The sequence below is a fragment of the Anser cygnoides genome, chromosome 1 (genome assembly GCF_040182565.1).
Source record: "Anser cygnoides isolate HZ-2024a breed goose chromosome 1, Taihu_goose_T2T_genome, whole genome shotgun sequence".
In the NCBI taxonomy this organism is placed as follows: domain Eukaryota; kingdom Metazoa; phylum Chordata; class Aves; order Anseriformes; family Anatidae; genus Anser; species Anser cygnoides.
Genome location: NC_089873.1, coordinates 69,690,879 through 69,718,334, shown reverse-complemented (window position 1 = coordinate 69,718,334; position 27,456 = coordinate 69,690,879). Strand labels below are relative to the sequence as shown.

The window sequence follows — 27,456 nt, the reverse complement described above, 5'->3', positions numbered from 1 at the left end:
TTTTTCAAATAGGTCAAATTTCTTCTGTTCATTTTTTTCCTTCCTGAATTAAAACAACAGGATAGTGTTACAGAGATGCTTTTTGTGTTTCTGTCACTTGTTTTGTCTGTCAGTAAGCCCATTCATCTTGATAACCAGGCAGGAAACTACAGATTTTGCTGCTGAGTGCTTTTCTGCTAGTTCAGTGTACTACGCTGATTCACCAAGGACTAAGATAAGCAGCTGAAGCAATGCAAGTCAGATAGCAGGAGCATGAAGCTGGATGAAAACCACTAGATAAGTTCAGCTACACTGGGAATCCCCCCTCCATTTGCCTATACGCTATCAAACAGGCAGACATCAGTGCTGGAATAGGCACTGCAGCCGAAAGAAGGAGATAGGTGCGTGACCAAACGTTTGGGGAGGCTGGAATACCCTTAACTGCAATGGACTGCACATCAGTCATGATAAAGCAATCATGGAACCGCAGCCTAGGAAGAATGACAATCACACAAAGCTGGACCAAACACCAGCATAAGATTACTATGCATCTCGATAGGCTCTAAGGCAGGAAACAAGACTGGACAGATATATTACAAACCAATAAAGAAGTGAATGTTTACATCAACGAAACTTTTGATTGCTTATGTTCAAACAAATATCACAAGTAATACTGTAGCATTTGTCTATATATTTGAATTCACTATGTTCTACACAACATATGCAACTATTACATAAGACTACGAAGACACTTATTAAAGAGGTTCTATCAGAGATGTACCTTTTTCCAATTATTTTTTCTACTATAGAGATGTGCTTTCACATTTTCAATCTTACATTACTGCATACCCCAAATGAAGGCCCTTTCACAGGTTCAGAAAGATTCAGAATGACCCACTTCAGTATTACTACCCCTACAGAGTGTTTATATAATCAAGACATTATTTTTGTTTAAAGTTAAGCGGGTCTGATTTGGGTTAATCATTTCTCTGTCCATAAGCTACCACAGCTATCTGCAAAACATTTGCAATGAAAGCCAACCCAGAGTTTTAAATTAAATGTATTACTCACTAAGTGAAATGAGATATTTTGTCAAGGTAATCTCATTGCTTTAAGTGCAATCTCTTTTAAAAGCTCTAAATTGAAAAGTTAAAAGGTGAAAATGCTATTATCAAAAAAGTATTAACGTTTGTGCTCTTATCTCACTCTGCTCATGCCTTCCCCACATCATCTATTGTTCCCAAATAAGAGGGGGGTTACAGGAGACTAAGAATAAAACATGTTTATATACAGTACGAAATCTTACATCAATTTTATAACAGTAATCAGACCTACCACTCCTCATTTCTACAAGCTGAAATCTTTTATTTTCAGCAATCTGGGGACAATAAACATGATAACTGACAGACTGAAGCATGTGTTATTTTTTTCTGAACTATAGAGAACAATGTGATTCCTATTAATCTATTTCACTATGCTATCCAATGTTAAGAACAAAATACTTCATCTGCTCTCTACCTATTCAAAGAATATTACAGTAGACAGATAAGATTTCAACCTTTTGTTTAAGATTTGTTACTAAAAGACTGCACAGGTACCAATTTGGAACTGTTCCTTGTTTACTTTTATCTGTCTGAAAGTCCCACAAATTGATGTAAAGAAAAGTTTCATTATATTTGACTGAGAATCTCTCAAAACATTAAAACATCTAAGATTAAAAGTATCTAATCATTCTCCGTCCCATTTAATACTTCTGTCAGCACCATACCAGAACACAGGATGCAGAAATGACGCAAATGAGTTAACAGCAATGACTTAGACAAGTGATGCAAAATTGAGAAAAATTCCTTGTACTTTGACAAGTTTAATGTGCTCACTCAAACAAACAAAAAAAGGTACCTTTTCTGTCTTTAGTATCCATGTCTATGGAATTTTATTTTATTTTTTAACTTAAGATTTCTTAGTATTGCCACCACTCATTTAGCTCCAACATGGCAGGAACCAGCAGACCACAGAAGTAGATCAACTGACAGCAGCCATCAGCAACAATTTCTGTGCCATAAATAATGAGGAGCTTTTACATTTTGTATTGATGAGGTTTCCATTATAGATGCCATGGAGCTGACCCAAGGGACCACAATCAGGGAGAAAATGATTTTTACTGGATAGACAGCAGCAGGTAATATTCCGTTTCTGAGAACACATGGCTTTCAGTGATGACTCACCTTTTGTTGTCAACATATGGGTACATAAAAGATAAGGCTCCAGATCAGGTAAGTATAATTTTAATGATCACTTAATGATATAAAAGAATGTGAAGACTTACAGATGCAACTGTTTAATTTGGCCAGAACCCAGAACTGTGAATTTGACACTTAAGACAAGTTTTAGTCAAAGACTAGCACCATTTGAGCTACCGTTGCTCTTCAGTCAGGAGGGCAGAGGACATCAAATACGCCTGTGCATAGTACTTGCCATTGCACTCCTGATGCACCTGGCTAAAGGAACTAGTCATTTTTTTCCCCCCTCTCCCCTTGCACTCAAAGCATCCGTATTCAGAACATAATTCCAAAACTGTATCCAATATTGTTAAATTAGCAGGGAGTCTTCAATACAAGGAGGAATTATCTCAGACAATTGATGTTCTATCTCAGACAATTTAAATGAAAGGTACATCCTTTCATTTAAATAAGTCAAAGTAAACATGTGAAAGAAGTACACTGTTCCACTGTTTTATCAGTCCACACTACCTTTTCACAGGCTCTGTCTGCACAAGTGCTGCATCCGTCATGGCTTTCATCCACAACTCCATTTCCTTTCCTGTATCTGTGCAGAAATAATATGTCCTCATGTTTGGATGAGCTGCCTGATTGGAAATGACATGGTCATTGCAATTAAAATATAAGTTTCTGTAAAAGAAAAGAGGCAAATAATGTTATTTTATATTTTCTGTAATTTATTCTGTAATAAAATTTCTGAAAATAATATCAGAAAAAAATACCAGAAGAAATATTTCAGTTATATTTATTTTTCACTCCATTCATATCTTCAAAACAGAATCATACAATTTTCAGTCACAGCCGCCTCTATATTAACATACCTGATAAAAGATCCTAAATTTTTTCATTCTATTAAAAACAGCCTCAATTAATCATTAATGTAAGTTAATACAGTTAATTAACATGAATAAGACTGGCATAGATTTTTGCCATCCTAATGATACAGTATGTTTTAATTTGGACTTACCACAGTAAATCATGTGCTGTTCAGCAGGCCAAATGAAGAACCAAAAGGAGCTCATAAAACACAAAAAAGTAAAGAAAGAACATTCAGTGGAGTGAGTTATATCATGATTATAAAGATTAACTATGAAACATTAGTGATAAAAAGTCTAAGTGATAATAAAACCTTATTTTTATGTAAAGTTACCTTGTACCTAAATAACTACAGAACTTTCATTAGTGGCTAAGTCTAGAGATGGTTGTAGTTTACAATTCTAAAACACCACACAGAATTTAAGAGCAATGAACTAAAAATGAAGGACTAGCTGTATGCAACACTTATCCATTCTTATTCTAGTAATACTGTCTGTATTTACATCAGACTAAATACTTGAATACTCTGCTACTGTATTATGCAAAAGTTAATCTCAGAAGCTGTTTGTCAATCCTATTTTGCATCATAACTCAGTAAAACAAGCTCTCATCACTAGATTATTGTGTTATCAGACAAAATTAAACACCCAAAAAATCATTCCCTTACCTTAAAGGCATATTTGCGGTTAATATGGTCCTCAGGAGAAAGCACAGATATCTGAAAACTAGGTAGAAGTATGCTACCTAGTATTCCTTCTTCTTTCTCATCTGTGAATATATATATATTCTTTAATTAGAGAAACAAAGTATTTTGATACATAATACTCATATTCAAGCACTTAGCTGAAACTCTGTATTTAACAGTACATGATCAGTAACAAGATTTTACCTTGGAAAAAAATGCATTAAGGAATCACAAAGCCAGATCCATTTGTTACGTAGGTATCTGTATAATCTCATAAGTGTGTAGCCCACAATAGTAATTGTGCAGTCTCTCTCTGCCAACTCGTGCTACACAATACATATCACACTCCCCAAAACCTGCTCAGCACCACAAAATCTATGCCATCAGAATATGGCCACCTTTATGCTCTTCCATCTTGGAGGAAAAAGTCAAAAAAACACCTCCTGAAATTGCCAGTTCTGTAAAAGTTAAAATATCTCAGCTACCTTATAGCAAGCAACATCAGTAGCATTAGCTAGAGTTTTTCTGCGAATCGGTGCTTACCTACAGAAGACTTCAAAACTGAAAAGCAGAAGGAAGTTAAGACTAATTCCGTGACAATACCTACAATCTATTGTTTGCTTAGTAAAAAATTTGCACATCCTTCTAACTGTTGACTTATATCAGGCATATGAAGACAGGAGATTGTTATAATTCTCAGGAACAGTTTACACTCAATTACATTTGATTTGTCAGAATAGATGTGTCAGACCACTTAAAAAAAAAACAAGCAAAAACCCCACCCTTTTCACTGAACCCTATTTTACATACAACTAAAAAAACTTATAAATAATAACTTGACATTTTAACTGGAAGCCACAACCAGCTGTCAAATCCAATTATGCTTTAATAGAAGATTAATTGGATACAATTCTCAAAGTCAATCTTAATTTTGTTTCAGACACAGAACTTCTATTCACAACCAGAATCTTAAGATATGGCCATATAATGCTTGTCTTAGTTGAAGACACTGCCCACAATAAATGACTATGTATCCATGAAACGAAGATGAAAAATAGATATTCTAAAGTTTCAAGCACAGAAAATTAATACTGCTACAATTAAAAGAATTATAGTAAAATACATATAAACAGAACAAAAGGACTACCTTATATGTGGATTTACAAATCTTTTTCTTGTTCTGATCTGATCTACACACTAAATTCTGAAAAACCACATCTTTCTTTTAAGTTATCCATAAGTGTAAAGCTCTGCTCAGCTATACTAGCATTACAAAAGATGTTAGATGCAAAAATTAAGCTGTCTTGGATAGCTATTTAATTGAACTTAGTATAAAAATATTTTGTATAAGATAAAGGCATGAAGGGAGGACTTTCAGGTCTACTCAGAAGCATGCCTGAAACAATTCTCCCCCACCCTTCCCTTATCCCCAAATATTTACTCCTTACTAGACACACACACAATGGAATATTGCTGTTTTTTTCTGTGTCCCAGAATGAATGGCAAAGCTGGGGTTTTCTACTTTATTTGGACTGGTTTTGGGGGAAACATTTTTTCTGCTGCTAGATTACACTTCAACTTGTTTATTGCATTCAGTAGTGCTATATAAAAGCATTAAGCATTTTTGTTCCACTAAACAGCTGTGTGTCTGGAGGTCTTTGGTCTTTGTTAAAGACATACTGCTACATTCCGTTTCCTGATTTTTGAAATCTGTTTCCCATCAGAGTAGCTTTTATCTACACATTACACTGCCCCATACCCATCTTTACTTGTATGCTCTATATGAATAATACAAGGGAAAAATAGCAGATCTTCTGTACAGCTCAAAGATCTTTTATTTGTTCCAACAATAACCTTTTGATATGAAAGCAGGCAGTCTTTTATCCTCCAGTGAAAAACATTCTCTAAGCTCTGAAAAAGTACAGTGAAATCATTTTTCATCTGTAAATTAGATTTAAGTATTAGCTGCTAACATCGTAACAATATCATAAAACTTCAGTAAGATTTAGTAACAAAATGAAAAAAAAAAAACACACCAAAAACAAACCGCAACAAACCACCAACAAACCAGTAATCATAAACAGACAAACAGACAGCTAGAAGCACTGTTTGTGGTCTAGCATTAAGTGCACTGCTCCCCTTTTCCATTTTTTTCCAGTATCTGAAACGTAATACAAAAATTTAAAAGCACAGGGTTTAGAGTGTGCATCTTTTCTTCTAATATTAGTGGCCACTTCTAATACTTTTAAGATTCACTATACATCAGTTTATTTAAAGTTTATAAGCTTTAATTGCTTTCTCGTAAGACAATGACAGCTAAAAGTGAAGTTTATCATGTAAACAATTTAGACTACTCTGCTTGTATTTCAGCTTATTAGGTACACTAGGATGTAGAAAAAGAAAGATTATAAAGCTGCCTGGATTTATTTTATTTTTTTTCAATCCATTTGCAGTGCTTTACGTCAATTTAATCTGTTCTTAATGAAATGACAAAGCAGCAATTTCTTTACAACCTTTGAAAGAGAAAGCCTGAAGACTTGTTTAAAATAAGAAAGCCCCATAAGAAAGCAGAGTATGTAATGACCACTTAACTAACTGCAGTGTAATTGTAGAACAATCGATGCCTGCATGACTGAAATGACAGATCAATTTTGACTCCACAGCTGTTTATCCACCAATATATATTTTTCTGGGTAAAGAGACATAGCTAGATTATATTTCAATAATTCAGAATTTGTTAACTAAAATAGTTACAAAGACAGAGCTTTTGTGTTTTATAACCTGATTTGTCTTGATCAGCACAGAAATATGCTGTACTTAAACAGAAAAGCATTTTAATTTAATCAGTCACTGCTTTCAATGTCACCAGCACCAACACTTCTGCCAATTCCAAGCGTCTCTCGTAAGCTGAAACCCTCTCTTACTCTTCACAAGGCTGCGGAGTTCCGTTCATTTTCCTCTATTTTGCCATGCTTTACACTCTTCTTTGATCTTAGCCTCCTTTAAAACATTATTATTGTACACCTTATTTCAGGACTGAATATGTTTCCACAGGCACAAGTCCTGTTGGTTTATCGTCTCAGGAGCACTACAGTCAATAATCTGTAATGGTGAAGAAATCAGTTTTCTAACATATGTATCTCCAGACTAGAATTGCAAGCAGCTTGTTTTTCCCCTGTAAAATACATGTGACATAGCTACATAAAGGTACTAACAGATTTTTTCTGTGTTTCAAATGCAGCAGAGACTTCTACTCATATTAAACAGGACAACATTTACATTACAAGTATTCATGAACACTGATTAGATTCCCAAAAGGCATACATAAACTTTTTCTTTCTAAAGGCAGAGTTTCAGCCCCCCTTCACTATACCTTTCATATCCCCATTTCAGTTACTTCATTTGCATGAGAAATCAGATTTAACTTGGCATATTTACTTTCTAGCAACAGAAGTAGTGAGAAAAGTACAATCTAGAATGTGAATGTATTAAAGAGGTGGTTGTGAATGGATTTGCCCTTTGAGCATACTTGACAGGGAGGAAGTAATTATATGAAATTGTTAATTAAGAAAGGAAAAGAAAAAGAAAAAAGTAGCGGGCCGGGATATTGGCAGCTATACAACTATTTCTTCCATTAAGTTAAGTAGCATCTTCTTTTTTCTTACATTGAGTAGTGAGCCAAAATTTATCTGCTTGCAGTGAAACTAGCAAACAAACCTTTCCTGAATGGAACTTACCTCTGTAATAGAAGAGGCACAGATCGGAGAGCACAAACCACCGCTTCTTCCACAACTTCATTCCAGTACTGTCCTGTATTAATAAAAGCAATCACATAAGTACTTTCACATCTCTAAACAATAAACTGTTCACAAATTAAACCGAGTACTATGAAACTGTGGTGGTATGCTAGTTTTCCTAGCTAAGTACTTATTTTAAGTACCTTTGACTTCTCATTACAGACCTGATGCTGCAAACCCAGGAAGCCTAACGTTAACATGGTTCAAGAAGAGATGCAGTGGGAGCCCATTATTTCAACATGCCAGAGACTACAATCTACACTAAACAGAAAAGATCTAAACTTTTTTTGTTAAATGAGCAAGGTAGCACTTAAAAAGCCATCCTTTGCTTTATGAAGAAACTGTCTACTAAAATTCTAATCTTCTACTACTGCTCAAGTATCTAGAGCAAATTCTTTCCCACAAAGTTTATTCCTAAAGCTATTTTGTTTTCTTTTATGTTTATAATCAATTTACATTGCACAACTCAGAATGAAGGACTGCCACTACACTGCAGGTTAAATATGCTGAAGCATTGCAGCATGCAGATCCTAGCAGGATTAGATTTCGTAAATATGATAATCTGCTCCAAGAAGAAAGGTACGAGTGAATTACCAATATTCTTTTTGTGAATAGGTTTTCTGACAACCAAGAAGGATTCTATAATCAAATCCGAAATCTTAAGCTATACTCAAGAAAAACTGTTGTTTTTAAGGAAATATTTGCATCATTTTTAGCCTCTGCTCTTTTTGGGGTGGGGGCAAGATCTGAAGGATGGAAAAGGAATAAGCCAAGAATTAGCTATGAAATATTATTCAGAAAAAGTTAAAATAATCTTTTGCTACACAAGTTTTGATAAATAGAATAACTAAACATTTTACAGCCCCTTTCTTCTAAGGACTTCAAAGTGATTTAACAAATACTAATGAAGTATAGAAGCACTGTCCACAGCAGTCAGCTCCTATTTCACAGCTGGTAAAGCAGACACAAAGGGGGCAGACTGGCTTCCTCCCCTTACTGACAAGGTCACTAACTCGGTAGTGGATTAGAACGCAGGACCCGTGGCCCAAAGGACACTGCCCATAAAAATCAACCTTATGATTTGAAAATTCCTAAACTTGTTCAGTACAAAGGATTAACTCAAACCTTGACAGGCTTGCTAAAGAAGCTGTTATGCAACAGCACACTTCTCCCATCACTCGAAAACATCAACAGGTTTCTACATGGTCATGTGCAGAATTCTGCCAAAAATGAAACACTCCAGGAATGATATTTCTGCCTTCCTTAGACATAGCAGGAAGGCACACAAAATGACTATGGGGTTCTCATATTTTATTTTTTTCTTACTTCAAAGTAAAACCTTTCTGTATCAGTAATTTACGAATTATTTTTTCCTCCTGATTCTGATTATAATAATTAGACAAATTACAGAAAATTGGCATTACATGAAATGAGATACCATACCCTGGGTCAAACAAAACTTACTGTACTCTGTCATTATATGATTATGTTAAGAAAGTCATTTTATTATCAAAAAGAAACCTGCACATACTTTTACTGTAAGTTCCTGAGGGACTGTAGGTTCCTGAGATAATATCTATTAGTGAAATTCATGAGTAAATTAACTTTCATTTACTACTACAACATGAAAACATACAGCAATCATTCCTTACACAACACAATCAAACATCAAAGCATTTAAATCATTTTACACACAAAACCCTTCCAATGGACAGTCCACCTCATTTGGACAATGAGATGGACTGAAAACTGGCTGAAATGCAAGGCCCAGATGGTGGTGATCAGTGGCACAAAGGTTGTGGTTAGCTTCCATCTGTGGGAATATTCAAAACCAGACTGGACACAGCTCGGGGCAACTGGCTCTAACTGACCCTGGTTAAGCAGGGGAGGTTACACTAGATGATCAAGAGTTCCCTTCCAACCTTAACAAATTTGCAATCTTAAAATACAGTTACTGTTTCTTCATGAGTTAAAGAACTGTACACTATAATGGACTTAGAACATTAAGCAAAGTTTTGGGAAAGCAACATCTTTACACTACTTTGTATGCTGAATATCCATTCTGAAGATTTCACTATTGGATTGAAACAAACAAAACACACATAAAACAGCAAGAACCTTTACAGCATTCCACTAAGTTGATTTAGGTACCACTAAGTTGATTTAGGTGCTTAACTTCACTTTCCATACATGTAAAACTCAACACAAAGGACCTCAAAATGAAAAGCCAAACCATCAAAATGAGGAATTCAAAGAGCTCTAACTTCTTCAGAAGTATGAAGCAAAGTATCAGCAAACTTCTGTTTCTACTGCAGGGGGAGATTTTTATACTTGCATGTATACCAGAAACATAGATTGCGTAACACTGATACTCATCCGCACAAATACCTGTGCTGTAATTTAGACTTTGTATTTCAGTTGAGTTATTTGATCATCTCAGGAATAAAGGTGCTTTTTCTATGCCAAGAAGTGTAACATAAATAGCCCCATAAAGGAAAAAAAAAAAAAAAAACAACTGTCATCCTTGTGAATTTTCTCTCTCAACACTAAATGAGAACAGAGGCCACAAGAGTATCTAAACATGGAAAAATCTACTACTAAACAGATACTTACTACTGAAAAAATCTGCTAAAAAATCTGCTTAGTAGTAGATTTTCAAAACTGACTCAACAGCATCCAGAAAGCTGGTCAGAGTATCAGAGTAGGGAGAATAAATGACAATGTATATTCAAAATTATATACAGGCATTCACAGCTCGATAGAATTTAAATGACAAGTTCTTAGAGGGTTCTTGTTGGACTTAAGAAGACATACTCCTAATATGACAATCAGTTTTGCTGTTTCTTGCAGAGTAAGAAGTAGTCTGGTATTGCAGACTAACAAATCTACAGGTATACTGTCACTAAAGGATAAAGATCAAATGCTTCAGATTAGTTTACGTTCAATACGAAAACTAAACTGCCCTCTATGTTTTAAGATGATCATATTTGATTTAAGAAAACCATCATGTATATTGTCATTCCCCCCATCTTTTCATATGTGAGAAATTTGCTTGACTGACAGTTTGCATTGAAAATATTTACTTACTTAAAAAAAATATGTTAACAGATACAGATACAGCCTAACAGAAGAAATTTCAGAATTTCAAAAACAATATACTGGATCATACGTCCTTGTCCCGTTATGTAAGCATGCCTCAAATTCATTTGTCTATTTACCACCAGCATCTGCCTAGACTTTTCAAGCCCATAAGGGCTTGGAAAAAAATGCATATTTCTCATTTATATCACAATGTTGCCTAATAGGTAGATACTTAATTAAAATATTACGTCAGTTTCTCCCACTTTATACTTTCACTCTGGCATAGCCACCATTATATTTTCTTCAAATGATCATCTTCTGTACATTATATACCTTACCAAAAAGAAACCAACACCAAACAACCAAAAAAGCCAACAACCACAAAAAAGCAACCCAGGATTAAAGGGGAAAGAGTACCTGCTTGTAGAGCCAGCCACGTCTGACAACTGGTGCATTAGGGTTCCTCTTTATTGAGTTTGATCTCTTTCCAAAATTATGAACCTTCTTTGAAGATCGTGATGTCTGAATTAAAATTAAAAGGTTAAAGAAAATGTGATATCAATATCTGTGAAAAGATCATAATGAATTTTCTTTGAGATCTTTTTCTTATACATGTCCCTCAGAGGGATTACAGAATGCAAACTGTATTCCTTTTTAGGTGAAGACACATGATAGTTATACTGGCTTCAGCATTTCTTCCTTATTCCTTTGCAAAAAATTTAGAGACAAATCCCAAGACAGATACCTAAAGATTTTATTTTTTTTTTTAAAATGATAAAAACAAATACATATCTGACCTTCTTATCAGTCAGGTAGAAAATCTTCCAAGCTGTAGGTCTAGTTCCATTCAACAGAACTGTTGTTAATTATGAAAAATTACATCACAAGTATGAAAATTCTACTCTTTCCTGCTTTAAACATAGGCCTAATGAATGAAAACATGCTCGGATTTCAACAAGATATAATTCACAGGCTTCTTGATGAGTCTTCTACTTTCCTAACATACAGGGTAATTTTCTAAAATTCTTTCTTCCCCCTCAAGAACCTCCACTCTATAAATCCCTTGGCTAGTTTGAATATTCAATATTTTACCTACTTGCACTAAGGTCTACTTTGAGTCTTTAGTCCTTAAACTCCAGCATTTACTTCTGCTGTCGCTTATATCTTTTACATCCTTACAGCTATGTAACAATCACAGATGATTAAGAGAAGCAGGGAATATAAACCGTTTTAGATTTCGTTCTTCTTGTACTTGAGAAACCCAAAGAAATTGGAAAAAGCATAAAGAAATGTGCAGTGCTTTTCCAATTCACACTTCATTCTTTTCAGTCTACATTTAGAAAGTTTGTTCTGCAACTAGATCTACTAATTATGTGTGTTTTAAATTCTGTAGGATTGATGCCTCAGAGACCATGCAATGCAATATAGGAAAGCATCCCATTCTGCAGAAAAAGGAAAATTCAAATAAGTTTTCTAAGCTGTGTTCTCGGCTCTGCTCCAAAACTACTATTTGAATTTAGACAATATAATCTTGTGCTTCAGCTTCCCCATCTCTACTACTGAGACTAATTGAAAAGTTATGTAAAGTTTCTAAATAAGATGCTCAAATAGGAAGGCTAAACGCACACTCAATTTTTGTTGCAAATTAGGGTATGGGTTTCTCTAGGAAAATTCAACACGCCTCACAGAATTGCATTGTGATTTATACATGCTTTAGAGAGAATTCCACATTAGGTTTAAAATCAAACTGAAAGCTGCAATTTAAAATGATGTGCAGCTTTTGTCAACAATGCCATTTACTGAAGAGTACAATATAGCCTAGTCTAAAAAGAATGACATTACAAAAACTATGCGTGTTTGTCTTAAGTCTACAACACAATGAAACAAGGACGTTTTGTGTTTCTTTTTTTTAAAGAATAAGGAGGGAATATAAAAACAATTGGAGTGCTTTTGATTTCCCTTGGAGATACAGAAATTTGACTCAGCTTTGTTTGGAAAGCAAGACAGAGCAAGCAATTGAAAACTTAATTCAAACTGTAAATCAAAATCTTTCACATTTTCATCTGGAAAATTCTACCGGTGTAAAATGGACATTTTTAAAGAAGATAATAGAAGTATGACATCTAGATGTAAAAAAGGAAAAAATAAAGAGCCTCTAACAAACAACAGCACATTATAAAATTAATTCTACATCTATTCAATTAAACCTGTAAGGCATGTTACCTGTAAGGCAAGTTACACAAGAGCTGTGCCAAGATTTGGATCAGAAATAATTTATAACACTCATCCCTTCTCTAGCATTAGGTATTCAAGGGTCAAAAACTCTTAAGATTTTTCCAGACCTCCATTACTTGTAACATGGTTAACACATGACTTCTGAAAACACAACCAACCACAAGTACTACTAATGTCAAGTCTACTAACAAATTCAGGTAATTTAAACAGATTTCTCTTAGGTCTGACAATAAACCATATTGACTCCAATTTCACTGAACTCTGAGCAAAGACTTAATGCATTAATTATACATCTTTGCAACTGTAAATACAGACGTACAATAACTAAACAGAGCACAAAGTGATTTCTAATTTTAGCTAATAGAGAGAATGGCTTAGATGACTTGTGATTATTTTACCACAAGAGAGCATTTGTTCACAATGATTTCTCAGCCTCCTTTGAGGCTGAGAATACAATACATACTGCGGGATTTAAATATTGTAGGTGTATATATATAATAATTATCCACTCTCAAACTTTTTAGACCATCTCCTCCTCTTTTTATGTCTGTCATCCCAGACCATTCCACCACACATTCCACCACACTGTGTCATACTGAGGAAACAGTAAGAAAGGAAATAATTAAAAATGGAAGGGTTCAAATACTTCTCACTCCACGACACTGTAAGTACTATTTTATGCATTCTGAGGAATGGTCCCAACAACTGTGATGATTCTGAAAACAGAAGCTACAGGACCATGCACAGTCCCGGTACTGAGAAAGATGCCAGGAAAACCTGCCAGTGATAGTTACTCTTTCCCCAGCCTGAAGAAAAACACGAGCAAGGTTTTTGAACTCTGGACAAAACCAGAATAGCTGGAGCTGCACATTTAATCACTATATTAGCTGCTCTTCTCTCTGTTTAGCTGCTAAGGGACACAGAATTTATGTGAAGCTTCTTTCCCATTTTCAGAACTGCTAAGTATACTTAAAAATGCTCTTCAACTACCAGAAAAGGGATCAACACTAATCTTACTGCTTCAATATTTGAAAAAACAGGGCTTGAGAATCTTCTGTACGTAAACTCGAAACAGCAGGAATCTAAATTTTTTGAACTTTCAACTTCTGTTCAAAAATATGTTTCTACTCTTTAAGGCTCAAATTTTCTTCCAAACCACAAACCAAGATGATACTGCCTTCTGGATTTTGTAGGCAATTTCGGTGCCTTCCAATATTGCAGTTTTCCATGAACTGAGTGGGTTTCTGCCTCAGCATTTTATCTTGGATTAGGAGGTTGCTCTTGAAAAAAAATCTCCCAATCGTTCCCTCTAGCTGTGCTTCGGTTTGCATAGTAGAGAAAACTGGATTTATTTTGGGTAAGACTAAAATGTAAAATGCACAAGGAACACTTTTGGACTAACTTGAAGATAAGACATGAAAATATAGTACAGATGTTTGGTCCTGAGCACCAATAGTACCCCACATGTATAGCTCCTGTTTACTGTGCTATTTGCTAATGTAGATATATCTCATGGTTATTACTCTGAAATTTCTGGCTAACCTGAATCCTGATAAGACGTGCGTGGCTATGCCTAAACTAGCCATTTAAGGCTGGACTGGCTTGAGTACTCTGTGAAATATCTACCAACAAACTGATGCGCATATTTATAAACAATTTGACATATCTCCTGTAATGTAGACTTCATTCCACTTACTGTGAGAAAACTGTTAGCACTGTTCTGGTGATAATCAGGGCAGCGATGAAAGAGCAGGGGAGATGAACTGTGAAGGGGAACTGGAATCATGCCTTACTTTATCTACACATCAAAAAAATGATCCCCCAAATTCATTTCAGGATATGTAATCATATTGGTCTAGGTAGCACTTTTAACACCAATAAAAAAGAGGAAGACTACTTCATTTTAAAAAGAAAGGTAGAAATGTATATATCTGTAGCAGCCATAAGCCTATGGAGATCTTCCTCAGAGGTCTATGTTAGTGGTTTTAAATTTAGAAATACACTCCAAGCCAATACAAGAGAAACAATACTTAAAAAAAAGAGTACTCTGCCTAGGACTATGGTGTATTAATTGGACACCATACTTTATACAGTATGGAAGAAGGAGCAGCAGTAAGACTTCCGTCTGGGAGAGAGTGATTTTTGTCCCACCTCATACAAACCTTTGAACGACAGTATCAGACTCAAATGAGTCTTTCTGCCACAAAACAAAAAGTTCTTCAAGTGCCATGTCTATTCCGGATCAATTAACATTCCTGAAAGGGAGAACTTATTTCTACACCCCTCAACTGTCTTCAACTTAAGTTCTACCATAAACTTTACCTCCATTCCTCATTATCTTCCAACATTAAGCACATTGATTAGTTCTCTCTGCAAACAGGAATACATAAAAAAAAAAAGGTGTTGTCATTTTCCTACTCTGTAACCTACTTTCCTCACCAATATTTTATTCCTCCTATTGCACTGTAATACAGAGAGCCTCTACACACTATATTCAAATGTTGTTAAGACAGATAAGAATATCCCAGTTGGGAGACACGAACAATAAAAACGTAGATGAAAATTATTTGTTGCATCCAAGTACAACCAGTGGGCAACTTCTATGTAGTTATCTTTAAAAGCAACTTAAACCATTAGCCTTAAAGAGCCACCAGAAAAGGCTGACTAATATTAGTCGTGGTTCCACTTAGCAATCATTCACCTCCTGAAAACAAAAAATTAAAAACGGAGTTGCAGTAATTCAGACAAGTTTACCTTTGAAAACCGATGTACGGTAATTGCATATACTGTCAAATGCACTTATAACATTAACAATTAATGTAAAAACTAGAATAAATAGACAAGAGGAATGAAGAGTAACACAAGAAGTCCTTCTTCAGAAGACAGAAGTTTCCACAAGAAGCTGAAGTGTCACTAATCAAAAACCGTAAAGAAATTAAAATTGGCCTGTAACAATCTCAACTTCCTTCTCGAACACTGTGAAACAAACAGACTACTCTGAACTACTCCTTTGAAGGGAGAGTGTGAAAATGTTTGTAGAATGTGTGCTCCCTAGATTGGAATTAATTTCCTACATTTAAACCAAAAGCGCTTCCTAGACAGCACTACTGTAGCTAATTTTCTGTGTAACTATTACTACAATCTGCACCGCTATTACAACTCTTACTGCTTCATAACCTGGCTGTCCTGCACAAATGGAAACATACAAAAATTGAGATTATGGATTTTATTACTGTTTATAATTTATTTGTTCCTCCTTTTTCTTCCCCCAGCAACACTGAAATATGAAGACACATTTGAAAGCTAGACACCTTTTCTCATTAAATAACATTTTTCTTATGTCTCATTAGACAGGCAGAATCCTTAATTTATATTTAAAACTACAAAAAAGGTGTTTCTAAAAAGCACTTTGAGAAATCTTACGATATTTCTTTCCTACTACATCGAAAACAAATTATATCAGTTCTTTGAAATTAAGGAATCTGCTCAATTAAAAGACAATCCAAAATTTATTTTCTCTTGCAGGCTGGATTAATCTGCCAAAAAACACTTCTCAGGGCTACGGTTTTCAATGGGTAGCAAAAATGTGCTTTTTTCCCACTTGTTTAAATGATAACTGCTTGGTAGAAGATATTAGGGGGCTTGCATCTGTCAGCACTGATCACAGCGTTCATCTTGGTATTCTAACAAATTTAATGAAGGAAATTAATTTTGTAGCAAGTGCACTTTCCTTTTATGAAAGCTGTCCAAAATTGAAAAAGTGCAAACAATAGCTTTGCCAACTTTATTGAAAAAACTTAAAGTAGATATAATTGAATCCATCACCTGGATAAACATCTGGGCATTCATCTTAGCTTTCTGAGAAGCTTGGTAAATGAAGAAAGTGGGATACAACTTAAGGTAGTCTTGGAATCTCCAGGATTTTCCCTAAGAATTTTCTTAGGAAACCAGTATTTCTGGTTCAATGTCAGCAAATCATAGTATCTGCCCTTTGGTTTACCACAGGGTTACTTTACACCTCTCTCTCTTGTAACCACGTCTTACAGATAGTTACCTTACCAAAAGAAATCTAGCCAATTGTGTATCCCTAACAATGCTTGTACCCAGGTGTCTGAGCAGTGACTCAAGATTTTGCTCATTCACACTTAAGTAAAGCTTAGATTTTGTCAATAATTTAAGTATGCGCAAGTCATAAGACCTGAGATATCTGATAAAAATTACAGCTTCAGTGATAATTTCAAACACTTCCGTTTCCAAGTAAAACATCTAAAGAACTGAATGTCCTGAAAAAGATAACAAATACACTTTATTAGTATTCCATTTTAAAAGAGAAACAAAGCACTGTCTAGTATCTGGTGAAATAACTAAATAATTTTAACTTAATTTGGACATACTTACTCTGCCCACAGGGCTCATTGGATGAGCAGCATAATCTGATGTCAGATTATAGTTAGTTGCTTCACCTAACATGCTTACTGGTCGCTCCTTCTTTTCTTCAGACGTCATCGCTGCAGCAGTCCTGAAAATAGAGTATGTAATAGCACTAGAACATGCTGTGTATGCAGACTGCTATTAAAAAGCACTCCTAGATGTAGCCTAATACGGGCTGTGTCCTACTTTTTCAATTTGAAAGCAGTTCATACTTCATTGTAAAGTTACCTGCACTGTGTTTTAAACTTAAATCTGTCATAGATTAATTTCAAGATGTTGTTTTAAAATAGGATTTCTCTATTAGTTTACAGTGTTGGTGGGAGGGAAAAACATGAGACAGAAACAGGAAGAAATGCTCTCCAAAGGCTCCAAATGGCTTTACCCCACTTCTGTGAGAATATGCGTATTTGTGCAATTTCACATACTGCAGTTATGGCAGTTTCCATTCTAGCTACGATACAACAGGTGTCACAGCAATGATGATGAATTGGACACCCAATATCCAGCCACATATCGTATCTTGAAGTCAGGTCTTAACTTCTCACCTTTACATTTCATTGTGTATGCTACAAAATTAATGTGAAGACAGCAAAGCCAAGTTATTACTCAATGGTTCAGAAACTGTCTCAGCTGGTCAAGAAAATAACCAATAAAGGAAAAACCATCAGATAAAACAAGGTAAATTACACTTGATTGTTGCTATAGGATTAAAAATGAATTCCTTCTTGGAAGTTTGTTGGATTATTATATAGTATATATATTGTTTGCTAACACTGTAGAATAACCGAAGTGACAAATAGAAATCCACACAGTTAAACAAAGTGCATTTATACCATATATACCCAATTTAGGTTATGGCTTTTATCTTTTAAGATAAAATAATATTAAGCATTTAATATTACTTTCAAACAATTTAAACAAATAAAACTTTATACATGCTAATCTAACATGGAAAAAATAAATTAAATGTCACAATTAGCGATCACTGAAGCTTAGCTCAATACTATAAAATATACGGATTAAAATTTGTTAGCCACTTACTGTTCATTCACAACAAAAATACAGTTGTCCTGTGAAGGCTGCCCTGTTACTGGATGCTTACAGGTTACTTTTCGTTCATTATGACTGTGGAGGAGAGATAAGGAACAATTCATAGGCAATTCATAGGCAAAATTATTTTTCAATTTTTCAGCTTAAGTATATAAACCCAGTACATCAAGTATATCAAACCAGTGAAAATCATTATGAATGTTTCGTTATGACATAACACACACACATACATATAAACAAAAAAAGGACGATAAAAGGATCTTAGAATGACTCAAAAAATCTTCATGAATATTCTGGAAATAGAAGACATTTGTGTTAGGTTGGTATTGGTTTTGAATTTAAAAAATAGTACTGTAAGAGTATGACTAGTTCGTATATGATCACTAATAATTTACTTCAGCGAAATCTGTATATACTTTTAAATAAGACTTCAGCTATGCAAGGAGTAGGCAAACTTAAGACATAACTGTTCTGTAAGGATAAAACAACAATACACCGAAGGCAATTGTCTTCTAGCCTAGAACACAAAGTTTCTCAGTTAAAATCTTCAGATAAAGCAGATACCATCCCTATCCAGTGACTGGAACAGAGTGAGGTGCCACAGGCACAGGTCTGTTTTGGCCGATGACAAGCTCAGCGCACTGCTCCCCTGCGCCTCCCTCGGGAGTACCTTCAGGTGACAGGCAGCCTGCCAGCCTAAGGCTTCGCCCTCACCAACACGCACCGCTCATTTCACACAATCTTGTTCCCCTGAACCGCAGCTGTTGCTGTATCACAGCAGCTTCCAGAACTTAAAAGAAATTGCCAAACTTCAACAGCTATCAGTTACTGCCACTCGAGAAGGAAACGTTTCGACTAGAGCCGTCCAGCCCAGGAAGGGACAGGAGGGATGGGGTCAAGATGAGTTGCATTTACTGCCCCCAGGACGTGCCAACCAGCTCATTCCTGCTGCAGACCAGGGCTTCTGTACCTGTGGCATCCCTGCATGCTGCAAGGTCTCACAGCCCCAGTCATGCCATGTGCGAGCACACCTGCAAGTGCGGAGCTGCCAACTGGCAGAGCAGCAGGCCTGTGACACTATGAGGAGCAAGGGGGTTGACGGACTGCAACACTCTCCCGCTGTAAACTTCTTCCCCTGTCATGAAGAGAGCTGGAAAGGGGCACTGATGAAATTTAAACTTGGCTCAGTGATTTAAAAGCACACAGGCTGAATTCAGACTAAGGGCGGGCAATGAGCACAGAATGCAGGTGGATGTATCGCAGGTGTCACAATGAACTCACCTCATATGTTATTTAAAGTGTTAAAAGCATAAATGTGATCCAAATTATATAACGCACAAAGCAAAACAACAGTAACTGAAAACAGCACCGTAAATGATGAAGAAACAATAATTCCATTTAAAATATTTACTTTTGCAAAGAATACGATATTTTTTTTTATTCGTTGTAAGATCTTATATAACACTATGGCTTCTTTTATCACAAGTTCAGCCCTAAAAATACTCCTGGACAGAGAACAAACCTGGAGGAAAAAAATGTGCTTCAGCGGTAAGGTGGCAGAAGAGGTGCAAAACACCAGGAGTCCTGAATGCCACGCTGTCCTTAGCAGATACCTCTTTTATTGCCTGTTTGCCTAACCTTTTCAGCTTTCAAAACGAGGAAGCACAACTCATCTTGAAAATGTTCTGCTCTCTACTGTTCTCACTTCATAAAACAACCTAGACTTTACAAGACTATCTTAATGTTCCCCAGGTTCTTGAAAATCCCTTTGAATCATAATCATTTTGCAATTTTTAAGCATAACTTAATTACAAGTTACCTCCATATAAAAGCCTAATAAAATATCCACTCTACTTCCACGAACAACGGATAGTTGGACGAATCTGCATAAACTTAAAGTCTAAGATTAGAATTATAACCCAGCTCTTTGCACACTCTGCCTCCCCTTACTGCAGTTTAGAGACACCTAAATGGATAGACATGTTATGGAGCTTAGCTAATGAGATAAACTCCAGTAATTAATCTTTATCTTCTCACTAAATTCAGCAGAATTCTAAGTTCAGCTTCTAAAGAAGCTTCTGTTGGAGAAGCTCATCCATCCCAATGAGGGGACTGGAGACAGACCACTGGGAGAATGTTTGTACCATTCCAAACAGCCATGATCCCACAAACACCTTTCAAGTGAAAATGGTCCAGAAGAAAACTAAAATTAAATATTCCTGAAGAAGCACCCTGTGTTTGTTTCTTTGTCTAATTATCCCTCTACTTCACTTCCAAAAAACCTTTTTTTTTTTTTTATTCACTCAAACATTTCAGAAACTCTCCTACCAAACAGAAAATAAAATGGAGATGAGCTAGCACTCCATAGGTTTTGACAAAATGATGCTGTTCACGTTAAACCTTGACACCCGGCTATCAGCTGACATCCAGAAATGTTCAAAAAAATGGATCAGGACTTCTGGTCAAGGACCAGCAATAATCAGACTGCTACAGCAGTGGCACATCCCAGGAACTGTGTGAGTGCACCTGGCCCACACTGACACAGGAACAGGCAATATTCAAAGATCCTAGAGGAACAGTCATACAAAACCAGAAGGGAAAACGGAAAAGGGGAGGAAAAGAGTAGAGAGAAGAGCAGGTGCAAGGACAAATCTGTTTAAGAATATTTTGTTTCAGTCTCAAATCATATAGCGAGTCAGTACTCCAAAAGTATCAAAATGTTTTTGGACAAAGCACAGCTTTCCTTACTACTCAATTTGACATTGAGATGTATCAAAGTGTAGCTGACATTATATACAAAAGGCAAGAAAAACCATAGACATGAAATGCACTCCTGTGGGATATGAAATTCTTTCTAGCATTTTAGAAATCTTCAGTGTCACTTCTCTCTAAACAGGGGAGAAAATGGAAGAACAATCTTTTCTTTCTCTTCAGCTTAGAAGGAGATGAAATCTCATGAGCAAATGCTGGAAAATCAGCTTGTACAGAAGTGTGACTACTATAAATACTATAAAACTGGATGAATAGACTTCAAATAATTCAATTTGAAAACCTGTTCATTACTCATCTGAAATAATGCATTTTTGGCACTCAGCTGGTATTTTGACAAGACTCCTCAAAATACTTGTGTAAGATATAGAGTATCTTGATAATTATTGTCATAACTCTCCTACGTAACAGTAGGTAAAGGCATTTGTTTTAAACCACATCTTACAGAAAGTTTCATTAAAAGCTACCACTCAACAGTCACATCCAACTTAGACAGTTGTTCAGTTATCTAAGAAATGTCACTCTGGGTCTACACACAAGCTTTATGTCTCATCAATAAATCTTAGGGGAAAATAAAGCAAAAATATGTTCTTTTACTGAGAACACAATTTTCAATTTTATACAAACTCCAGTCTGCAATTCAGAGTTTCAACTCTGTGTATTTTTGTGTCTGTACTTTTATTACATGGTAAAGTCTAATTTACTTTGATAAAGGCAGCTAGAAGCCAGCATGCTAACTTTCCGGTTATGCAGAGATAAAGCCTCCAAGACATATAGAAATAACACACTTTTCTTCTTTCTCTCTCGGGATCACAGTATGGTTGAGGTTGGAAGGGGTCTCTGGAGGCCATCCGCTCAAGCAGGAACACCAAAAGCAAGTTGCCCAGGACCACATCGAGGCAGCTTTTGAAGATCTCCAAGGAAGAAGATTTCACAAAAGTCTCCGATCAATTTTTGGTAACAATATTTTGATAGCACAGGGTAACTGTATGCATACACTGCTGTGCATATACTAAAGGATGTAAACTGGCCTTTGGTATTTTTGCATCCATAGCGAGGTTGTATTAATGGCTTGCTACACACTAGAGCAAAGGTGGAAAGAAATTCCCCATGTATTTCGTTAGTATTTGTGAGGATACTCTCAAGATTCAGTATGCGGCACAAACTATTACTCATTAACATTTTCCACTGGGATGTGTTGGGCTCCAGAAATGGACACAGCTGACTAAAATGACAGGAGAGAGAAGCAGGATAAGTCATAGTTCTTGCATGTATCAAGTTAATTCTCGGTTCTTGATTCCCATGCTGGGCCTGGACAGTCGCCTGCTGTAAAAGGATTTAAACCAAACCAAACAATAGAAAAAAAAGCCACGCTAAAATAGCTTGCTCAGGGATAAGTTACATTTTTAGCTATCTCAGTGCAAGACAACTGAACAGGACTATTTGACCTATTTTCTCTGAATTTCTAAACTTCTTCCTGATCCATTCCTCTGAACACTGCAGGCTTTGGCATCATTTAGCAGGTAGCTCAGCTCTGGCACACGGACAAGCCCTCAGAGAAAAAGAATTTATCTTGTTCAAGTTAGAAGTTGACTACAACCTTGAATTTGACTCACGTTATTTGCCTTCTCATCCACTCTTTTTTTCTCCTTTCCATTCCTTGAGAGTCTCTGTCTCTTTAAAAGACAGTATTATTTTACTTATTTTCACCAATGCTAGACATGTTTAAAAAAATCATGGTTTTAATCTACTCCATACAAGTACAGTAAACAGCAATCTTTTTGATGGCCAAATGTGATATAAGGACTACTAAAAAAAGCCCTCAAATAGATTATTCAAATATATTATTCTATTTGTGAGTAGCAACATAATGCACAACTCCAGGAGCGGCACTTGCTGTTTTAGTTTTACCTTGTGTTTTACAGGATTGCTGACCCCAAAATGCTGTGTACCAATGTTTTCTTCTAACCAGAAGCACTGTGAAATCATCAAATTGAAAATTCTGTCCAGTTTTGTCATTTTGAAATTGCTATATTTATTAGTACCAGGTTTTTTTGGATAGGAAATCAATTCAGATTATAGCACTAGAAATTGGAAAAAAAAAAAAAAAAAAAACGATGTCTAATCCAGTTGGTAGAGGAGGATGCACACAAAATTGAAGGGTCACACTATCTTTCTCTGGAACAGGGCAGTTCACTCCAAAGTGAAAGTGGTGAGAAAGATCTGAGTACAAGGGTGGGGATATTCGGTTTGGGGTCTCTCCACTGTCTGATTTGCTTGAGTTCCCTGTACTCTCAAAAATACAGAACTGGACCAGAACTCCCAGAGACGCATCTGGTTTTCTCCCACTGAAATTAAAGCTAGATGCCACTTCAAAGCTTCTCTCATGCCCTTTCTTTATATACTTTATTTATATGGCCCTAAATGCTAAGGTCTTCTCATTTGCTCATTCTCATTGTGACCATCAAAGCAAAGGCTGAGTTCTGCTTCACTGAAAGAATACAAACAAAATCATAAACCAAGACACAGCTTTCAACAAAACTCCATCTGTCATTTAGAAAGACTGCTCCTTTTGACAATGCTGAAGAATACATTTCAGAAGACTGATATACCAGACATAAGAATGTCTCATTAATAGCTGAAATAAATGCAGTAACTTACAGTTATCTAATAAAAAGTTGTCTGAATTTGGAAAAAATTTAAGTAAATGCAGTCCCTACACAACTGTTAGAAAGGATGTGGTCTGTGGTTGCACAAAGTCTTCTACTTTACTAAATCTGTAATGCCACATTGTACAGTAAATAGCATATGCAAGCATTTTTTTGTCAGTATTGTCATACTCTCCAATTATGAGTCTTTTTTCAATTAAACTTTTTAAACAACAACTGTGGAAACCACATTGCTTGGCTTCACTCAAAGACATACGAGTACAGTAATTTAACATCAGGGAGTCTGTACAAAAGAAGGTATAAAGAGACAGTAAGTTTCAAAGCACACAAAGTGCTGACAGACCTGTATAACATCACATATGCTGCTATAAGCAAAGCATTTAGGATCCTTTGGGTGTGCACATACTTGGGAAGGTGCTCACAAAACTCTTAATTTTTCTTGGCAGACAATGCAACAACTAATCTATAGTTGCTGCTGCCACCAATTTCTTGATCTGCTATAAGGTTTTTCAGACAAAAGGTCTGTTCTCCAGATTCTTTCAGTTCAAAGGAAGGCTGTCACAGTCATGGGAGTTTGGGTATCATTGCTGCTGCTGTAGTGAAAGAGCACCTGGACATCTCTATACAGCTGATTGTACTCCAGCATTTCAATCATTATTGATATTTACTTCTCAAAATAAATAAATATATATATAAAATATTAATATTTATTTCCCCCCCCAAAAAAACACTATTGCCCTGAAAGCATAACCCTTTCCTACAATGGGACCCTTCTAAAACCAGATTTATATTTTAATGAAAATAATTATGTAAAAACAAAGCCTTCTCACCCAAGCAGATATAATTAACATTGTTTTCCCAAAACTTTGGAGGAATGTCCCATTCACTTTATACAGAACATTTGGGAACTTGTAAGATACTAAGATTCAGTAAAGGCCACAAAAGTGTACTTGCCATGTGCCACCAACGTACGTAAGATTTTGCTACATACATTTTAAGCCCTGTGTACAGCGTATAACTTAGTTTGATAATAGCACTGCAGTTGAACAGAATTGTCAGTTCTGTATTATTCTGCAGTAAAAATGGCTACAACACTGTTTGCTGCCTGAGATTGTTTGAGAAAACAGGAAGGTAGGTGTTTACAAGGCACAACTATCCGTAAATGTCAGATGAGATATTGGAAATCTTAGTGCTCCTTAATGGTTAACTACATGGAAAGCTTCCAGACACTAGCGTAACATAACCCTTTTGTATTAAAAGCCTACAATGTATTTTCTAAAGAAAAATAAGATTTGAAGTAGCATGGTTCAGCAGGTGGCTTGTGGACCACAAGTAACACTGGATGCTCCAATCCAGCTGCTACTGCCTCTCCCTGTTGAAGACTGACAGCAGATGTCCAACCAGCTAATGCTGCCCAAAACCCCACCTCTCCCACCCAGCAAAATTGCAGCCTCTCCCAAAGAGGCAGTGAGGACAGAAGAAATAAAAGCTAAGTTTTGGAGAGGACAAGAACTGACAGACAACAGCTGTCCTGACACAATGAGCTAGCTCTCTTTGCTGCTACAGCTAGATCAGTCATATTAGCAGACTACATGAAGCCACTGAGTTTCATTAAGAAGAGTTAACTAGAAAATATTAATTGGTATTTACTTATATGTTAAGGGTTTTCAGAACCAGAAATAACCCCGACTTGAACTTACGTAGTCTATGTGCATTTGTCTCTTGTAACTGCATGATCACAACCATACCTCAACCTGGAGCAATTAATCACACCAGACACTATAATTTGGAAATTAAGACAGAAGCCAGGCTTTCTTAGCCACCCTCCACAAACTGAAGCATAGCTTTCAGTAAAAGTTTTTTAGCAAATGTTTAGCTATTTGATAGCTGTGTAACAACTTTAAATGTTTTTATCAAAGCTTACTAGACAGAGAATCATCTCTAACACATTATTGAGCTTAGTTCTGCAAGCCTGTGCCTTCATGGTTTATTACAGTGTTGGAAGCACAAGTGAAATGCACTATTGAGAAAATATTAGAGAGAGAAGTATGAACTTAAAAATCAATATTGATTTATGCTTCCATTTTACTTCATTATAAATTCTAGGGCTATTTTGCAATAGAAGCCTACTCTAATAGTTCCTTAAACTAATTTTACATGTTTTTCAATAATTATGCTTTGAAAAAAATATAACAAGGAAAATGAACGCAAACAAATTAAGCCGTTTTATATACACGTGTGTACACACATACACACACACACTAACATTCATATCTGTCCTATGCCAACAATAATCTCATTGTCAAAAGTATTTTCAACCAAGAATACTCTGCAAGCTCACATGGTTTCAAGAACAAAATGTCTCCAATTAATGTACACTAAATAAGGTCAAAGCCATTGTGCAATGTTTTAATTTCCATTTAGCTTGAAGAGACCGTCACTTCTCTTCACCTCTCAAGCACTGACAACCATGACTATCCTGTGATTCAGTCCAGACTCCTCCCCACTTGTGGTTCAAAAAGGAGCTCAATAGAGCTCAGAGAGACAGAAAAAATAAAGAAAACTCTTCTGCTTCACTGATAAATAGTTGTGGATGTAGTAACAAGAAAAACAGATCTATTAACAGGAACAGTAAATCCTACATATACTTTGGAGCACTCTGATATAGAACAAATATTCCAGGACAATAAGCAATTTCTTTTCACAAAATCTAGGTATTTACTAAATTGCTGTAACCCTGCTCTATTTACAGTTCTCTGAACTAATGATAATCCCCCCCAACATACATTATGTACAGAATTTCTTTTCATACTGATTTCCACCATATTGCGGGGCTGTTTTCCTTAAGCACAGAGTACGTTATGAATTTACAGTTCATGATCTGCTGCTCGATTGCTATTTTCAACATTTAGCATATAAACCAGCCTTATCTCTCTCTCCCTCAACTCCCCCCCCCTTTTTTTTTAATTAGAACACCACAAAATGATTTCTTAACTGTGCATGCATTTCCCTCCCCAACTTTCCACTCTTGTTGTGCAACTATTCCATGCTTTCACTGTCATGTCTTTTTCCCCTCCCTACTTACCACTCTTGGATAGAAACATACAGATTACTGAAATAACCCCCCTTTTTAAACTCTCATTCTCTCAGAGCTCATATTTCACCTTGTTTCCATTTCTGGTTACCTTAGATATCAGCTACTCATTATCTTCACTCAAGACTGCTTGCTTGTTTGTTAAAAGACACAACTTGCTCAGTACTTTTTTTTAAGCTTGTATCACATAACTCCAAATCTTGTTTAGTCTCAAACTACTTACAGCAATGACATCCTTTGCAAAACACTTTTTGAAGTATAATTGTAGCATTTACAGCACCACTCAATTGTTCCGTTAAACTCTTGCTGTAGAACTACAAAGAAGCAAAGCTGCTTAATTTTATTGAGTTATAAATGCAATATATACATATATATGTTTTTATTTCAGTAAATTAGTACCTCAAGATCAATGGCAGACTTTAAAGAGACTCAGTAAAATTGCACTGCCTTGCCTCACAAATCAAGCTAAGCACATCAGCAATCAGTTTGCTAGATGTTAACAGAAATAGTTAAAACTCCTTATTTCTCTCGAGAGTTTTCTCCTTTGGACAAATTTATATGAATATCTTCC

General features: G+C 35.8%; 1 protein-coding gene across 21 annotated transcripts in view; it reads right to left on the bottom strand.

The window, feature by feature from the left end:
* Positions 1–27,456, bottom strand: part of PLEKHA5 (pleckstrin homology domain containing A5) — a 169,475-nt gene that overhangs the window by 52,173 nt on the left and 89,846 nt on the right. For 18 of the 21 annotated variants that reach the window (XM_066999339.1, XM_066999291.1, XM_066999289.1 and 15 more), the window contains 6 exons: positions 18,345–18,428; positions 17,271–17,391; positions 11,055–11,159; positions 7,497–7,569; positions 3,742–3,842; positions 2,730–2,845 (listed from right to left, as the gene is read on the bottom strand). In XM_066999339.1, coding sequence (XP_066855440.1) covers positions 2,730–2,845; positions 3,742–3,842; positions 7,497–7,569; positions 11,055–11,159; positions 17,271–17,391; positions 18,345–18,428 — 600 coding nt within the window. The other 3 variants (XR_010832306.1, XR_010832307.1, XM_066999344.1) reach the window with 2 other exon arrangements.